General features: G+C 37.0%; 1 protein-coding gene across 1 annotated transcript; it reads right to left on the reverse strand.

The window, feature by feature from the left end:
• Window positions 1-424: 424 nt before the first annotated feature.
• On the reverse strand, window positions 425-1,519 carry LOC121370097. The gene is made up of 2 exons (XM_041495198.1): window positions 902-1,519; window positions 425-430 (listed from the first exon to the last, which is right to left on the reverse strand). Exons 1-2 carry the CDS (start codon window positions 1,517-1,519, stop codon window positions 425-427), a joined length of 624 nt encoding a protein of 207 aa, XP_041351132.1.
• Window positions 1,520-6,728: the final 5,209 nt, after the last annotated feature.

The raw sequence follows: 6,728 nt of genomic DNA on the forward strand, positions 1-6,728 counted from the left end.
GAGAAAAAAAAAGAGAGAGAAAGAATGAAAAACAAAAAATAAAACAAAAAACACAATCTTGTTTGTTGTCTAAATTTGTTTAAATGTGTTTTGTTGGATTGTTTCGTACAAACTAGAGGGGAGGAGGTGCGTGTGCAGAGGAGAGGGTTCGGAAATCGAAGCGAATGCAAGCGAATTGTTTTTTAAATATGTATTTCCCGGGGAGCACGACCCGATCCCCAGGAAGTTCGCACGCCACAGTGAAGACACTCCCTTGCATACATTCCTGCACACGCGTCTGAAGAGGGATTCGATGACTACGTACATGTTTAAAACAGAAAAATGTCGATAAAAAGTTGTATGCTACTAAAAAAAAATGTTGACAATAATCACCTGTTACTTTTGTTATACGTTATTTGTATCTGTTATGGATTTCCTGTTACTTTCATTCCTACAACAAACAGTTTGAAAAACAATGTACGTGGGTCATGGGATAGTTTCATTATGTTTCAGTATTGTTAACGATAACATACTTTACCGCACTAACGTGAATAGTGCTAATTAAAATGTAGTTTAGATCAATGAATAGAAATACTAGTATATTTTAATTTCATAAAATAATTTTTTCTTGAAATCAAGATTTAAAATTTAAATATTAATGATTAAAATTTAGATGTTATAAAGAATTAAAATTTAAATATAAGTTTTAGATTTAAAAAATTATAATGAATATAAAATCCCCAGAACCATTTCATTGTGTCCCACCCAAGCTTCTCAGAAGGATTCTGTTTGCTATTCTTCTAAAAAGACCACAATGTCTAATGCAAAAGAATAAACCTTTTAGAAAATAGTACCGGATGTAGTCGTAAAACTGAAAGTTCCTTTCTGGAAAATAAACATCTGAAATCCATAACAAAATGACCTCAAACGTAAAGAGACGATATTTAGTGAACAAATGTAGTCCGTCTATGACAGCGTTCATCATTTTAAAGAAATCTGTTGGAGGATTCTGCAAAGCTGGAATAACAATATTATGTTCAATTTCTTTACAAACAGCATACGCTTTGCCATATCCATCGTTGCAAATATTGTTTTTGTCTGATACACCAAGAAGATGTCCAATGCCTCTCCAAAAGTAAATGTAATCGTCCAACCGAGAGACATTTTTTTCTAATCCAAAGGATTCTGGGTACATCGTTATCATTCCCATGAAACCACTTTGAACCAATGCCATGTCGTACTGCGAAAGAAACACGCCATGATCCGTCCCATTTGATCCATCAGTCACCGTGGATTTATCTTTGGACTTTGCACTTTCTGTCAATTCCTGTGTTACCCGTTGATGAATCTTTTTCACACTCATGATAGATCTGTGCGCATCGTCGTCTGAGAAGTGCCACACATTACCGTAGTGCCACTTGATGACGTGCCTCACGGTGCTTGCGTATCGCTTTAAAGACTTTCGAGGGTCGTCCGACTGTCCCGTGAAAATGAGAGGATCCAGAAATCTCTCAATGCTAAGCCCCAGAACAAGCGACATTAACATTGCCGTGATGCAGCTGAATATGTTGTCCACGAAGAACTGCCTTCCTCTGTTGAACTTGTCCATGTCCAGCCATGCTGGAACTCTAGGCGTTGCGTCATTTTCACAAGGCTCATGGGCAGCCTCACGAAGTTTGGTTAAGTACATTGCTGGCTCTTTCTAGCGTCTGTAACAACAATCAATAATATAACAATTTGTCTATAGAGCCTAATGTTCAAATAATTACACAAATACACTGGCCCAACATTGATACTGGTTAGAACGGTTACGGCCAGAAGTTACCGGCTTCGGTGGGGCAGTGGTCAAGCCTCGCGAAGTTTGGCCAAGTACATTGCTGGCTCTTTCTAGTGTCTGTAAAAATAACTAAATATTTAATACATTTGAGGCCTACCATTGAAGTGGTGACTGAAATACGTCGGAATAGAGGACTGTCGCCGAAATAGTGACTCAAATGGCGTAAATGAAAGTTCGAATTCACTGTCGCGCGAACATTGATTAATGAGAGGCATTCTGCCGACAGCCAACAGCATTTATTGACTAGCTACCCATCAGCGAACGTGGTCTTGCCGGCCAAAACGACGAAGCTGCTGATGGTTCACCACTGACCCACCCAACAGCATGCTATCTGGTAACATGTTTCAACAGACAGGATTGTAAGACAGGCCAATAAGATGGGTGGAGGGGGACGCCAATAGGGCCAGCCTAGGTATTAATATGTCACAGATTACTCTATAAGATTATTTGCATAGCGTAGAACTGTTCTTAAAACACAAACGATAAAACAATTTAAGATAATGCAAGAGCTCTTAAATAGTTTGCAACCTTCTGTTTTCAATATTTTGTCAGTATATATTTCAATATTAATTTTTATGGGTCACTTTCCTATCTATCACAATGTCCACTTCCCATTTCCTACACGCATAGGTGTATGGGAATGCACTATAATTGAAGGGGGTTGACGGAAGTTCTCCTGAAAATTTAGACGACCTGATTTCCATACATGTATGTATAAAATAACGTAATAGAGAAACCTGATTTACTCATTATATTATATTATATTATATTATATAGTAATAATCAAATAACCCACACTAAGTACTTAAAAGCCAAAGAATACAACGTATGAGAAGAATCTACCCAAAATAATTCAGCCTTTGCCCTAAAATATTACCGGTTTTCCTAGCGCGTTTGTGCATTCGCGCGTTTGTACATACGAGTGTGTGTGGTCCATCTGACCCCTAGACGCTACGTGGGTCTAATCAACAATAATACACCATTAGATGATGGAAAAAAGGGTTTTAGGATTCCTAATAACATTTTGAGGGTGTTTTTTTTTTGCGGAACTAGAGTAGCCAAGACACTTCCCGTTATATCTGAAACCATCAGCTTAACTCCAACTGTCTCCTGATTTTCTTTAAGGGTGAGGGGTAGTAGCAATGGCGTAGCCAGCATGAGGCAGACGAGGCGCTTGCCTCAATCTAATTAAAATTAGCTCCACTATTACATGTAATAGTGGAGCTAATTTTAATTAGATTGCGCTTGCCTCGTCTGGAATTTCCCCAGATTTATTTAATTTTTCCCATGACACCGATATTTTGTTTTACGTCTGGGTTTTCCTCGGCGTTTTTTCCTCTCTGGCTACGCCCCAAGATAGTATTTATATACAGGCCTTTCCCCAGGATTTTTTTAAGGCGCTTACATATTTAGCATCATTATAACACAAAAATCAAGCCAAAAGAAGTGGGGTAGTGAGTTGAAAACAGTTAAGTGTTTGTCTTCAATCCATCAAATCATGTTGGGGTTGTTTTTGTGTGGGAGGGGGGGGGGGGGGGGGGCTTTTTTCTAAAAAAAAACCCATCAATTCCCCACCCCCAACAACTTCATAATTTGCGTCATGTTGTTGTTGTTGATTTCAGCGTCGTGTTAAATGCTTGTTGTGATTTCTGCTTGTAAAATACCTAAGCTAAGAATGCTGACTTCACAGTATATTCCATTTATAAAAAAAACTACCAAAAAAACCCCAAAACGTTAATAAAATAAATTTTTACTTTAAAAACAAAATCCAGCTAACTTATTAAATGTCATCTCACAGTTTAACAAATATATATCTAGCATTATCTAACAAATATGATTATTGTAAACTAATTCAGTGTACGTTTAACTGCAATTTGTATAAATACTGCATGCACATTTCCCGCGATCGCGATCTCAGTGCGTGCTCTCGACCATAGGTACAAAATTAACAAAGACAAAGGAAATAACGAAACTGCAGTTAGGTATTCATTGATGCAAACAACTATTGTTTTTCTACACATTTACATCAAGATTTACTCCTGTGTAATCGTATTGTTCATGTCCGCAACGATATCTCTTGACACGTGGGTGTCAGCTGACTCTGAAGCGTGACGTATATTACACCGAGAGCTTTCCTCAGTTCAGCCAACAAACGTTTTTCCTAACGTTCGCGAACCACTTGATTGGTGTCCGTCGTGTCCATTTGGTTTAACGTGAAGCTCACAAAACAGTGTAGCGAACGTTTTGTTTCCGCTCGGTCTGGCTGAACTCAGCCCTTGGGATAGCCGACATGTCGTTCGGCCCTGAACTGGCATGTGTATTCAAATTGACATGCATTGTCGGTTTGTTTTTATTACTTTGGTTCAAAGACTTTACAAAATTAAAATAGCAAGTTACATATCTTCCAGACATTGAATCGCCGTCACATTGCTGTCATACATGTCGAATGCATGCGTTAAAATTAATAACCATGATTATTAAAATTAGCAAACATAAGGCATACGCTGTATTCTGGATAACACCGTTTCTCGTTACCGGTCGCCAGATCGCTATTATGCTAATTGAATATTTGGTATTATTATGTTTGAGGTGTCGAATAGATTATGTAACCGTTTGTTCACATCAGAAGATAGAAAATGACGTTACGGATCACAGCTTCATTGTTTTGTATACATGTTACAAATTAAGCCGACACGGTCCTGCAGTTAAGGCGCTTACCAGACATGAAGGCGCTTACTTGGCTGGCTAAGGGAGCACGGGCCGTGTCGGCTTATCGCTCTAGGGAAACCCCTGAATTATACATGGCGTATCGATTGAAAAAAAGAAGAAAACACTGGCTGCATTTTACTTATGAATCAAATAAGATTTTTTTTTAATATATAAATATTGTAAATATAAGTGCGCTTGTGTTTTGGTATACAAATTCAACACCTTTTTTTTTAAATTGTATATATATTTTCAGATTTTTTAAATTTTATTTTTATTAAACTTTTTCTCCTCAGAATGTTTACTAGCTTCTCTCCTCCCCCGAATTGGTTATTTAAAAATATATATATATATATATTTAGGTGTGTAACATATCATAGCACATGCAAACTGATTTAAAAATGAAAATGAGATAAGAAAACTCACTACTATCACAATTACTACAATCACCAACATACTTATAAAAATGAACAACAAACCTGAAAAGTAAGCTTTGTCTTCCTTCCGTATCAGAACATATACTAACACCAGTTTACTGTATTGTGCCTCTTCAGTGTCACACGTACAGTATTGTTATCTATGAAATAAACTAGTCTGGTTGATATGCCATATCTGAGATTGCCTTTGACCAGGTATTTGTTTTAGAGCTTTGTTACATTATTCGGGTATCATGGTTGGATTAGTTCAGTAGTTTCATTTCTCCAGTTAAATGTGCCGAGTTGTGGTATCAATATGCCATTTAAGGCGCGCGTGTGTGCGCGTGTGCGCGCGTGCATGTGGTTACGCAGTCATGACATTGTACCGAAGCGGCAAATGTCTTGTTTAACACTCTTATATTGTCATGTATGTGTGAAATGGACAAGACAACTTAATAAAACCAATTTTATATGTTGAATACTTTCAAGAATCTGAAATTTCTGCGACCTCAAAGTTTTTTCTGTAAGTACGATGCTGTAACTTCGATTTGATTGGTCCAGATTGACGTACTCGTCTAGATAAAAATTATTTTATTCATGCTTAGTAAATTTTATGCTAAAAACAATACAATTCCTCAAATGTGGGTGGGTTGGGGCACAATCATAAGTAGTGTCTTGACATATTGATAGCCTTTAAAATACATGCCTGTATCGTCAGCGTGACTCCCTTAAAGTGACAGACCCTAGTTTTTAAACACTAAAGCATATTTTTCACTAGTAGAGCCACTAATACAAGAAACATTTTTCTTATTTTTAAAAACGCACGTGCGTCTGAGAAGTAATAATTATGAAGCAAGTTCTAGACTTTTTAAAGAATATTTTGTAACTTTATCCAAATGTGTTACAGGTTTGTAGATTAGCCAAACTTAGCGTCCTTTTTTACAGGTTGAAACTAGGGTCTGCGATCTGAAAGGTCATATGTTGAAATATTGTTAAATTACATACATATATATATATGGGTGGGGTCAAAATTACCAAATTCACTACTGTGTTTCTCCATGGGTCAAGGAAGCATTCTACCAAATGTAAAATATAGTTTAAATACATTTTTCTATACAATACTTAGCCCTTCCCCAGAGACAAACAGGGAAACCAACATAAAGGAAGATAACAACTATTATAAATCATCTAATGGCCTTTTTATGCATGAAGACTATTCGTTATGACATTTTTGGAAGTGGAGAAGATCTTTTAAAATTGTCTTTAAAATTCCCCCCTTTTGAGTCCCGTCCCTCAGGCCCCTAAGGAGGGATCAAAGCGACCAAATTCAGATTTGTGTTTCTATATGGGTCAAAGAATCTCCCCACCAAATTTAACTGGCAATGAAGAAATTACAGTTTAAATACATTTCTGTATTATAGCCATAATAAATTTCACGACACCAATATTAATGACATTCACAAACCATCTATTGATCTTTACCATTCTATTATAGTGATTCTCGAAGTACAGAAGATTTTTTTTTTTTTTTTAAATTGGATTAATCTTCTCCTTTTGAGCCACGCCCATCAGACCTATTGGAGGTCAAAATGTTTCTCCGTGTGCTAAGGAAGCTTCCTGTAAAATTTGGTTTCAATTGGCAAAGCAGAGTTATGAAGAAGAAGTCTAAGTGTGAAACGTTTGTTCACGATGCCAGACAACAATGGATCACACACACACACACACACACACACACACACACACACACACACACACACCACCCATTTCCCATGAAATAAAACAATAAAAAA

The sequence above is a fragment of the Gigantopelta aegis genome, chromosome 4 (genome assembly GCF_016097555.1).
Source record: "Gigantopelta aegis isolate Gae_Host chromosome 4, Gae_host_genome, whole genome shotgun sequence".
Classification (NCBI taxonomy): Eukaryota; Metazoa; Mollusca; class Gastropoda; order Neomphalida; family Peltospiridae; genus Gigantopelta; species Gigantopelta aegis.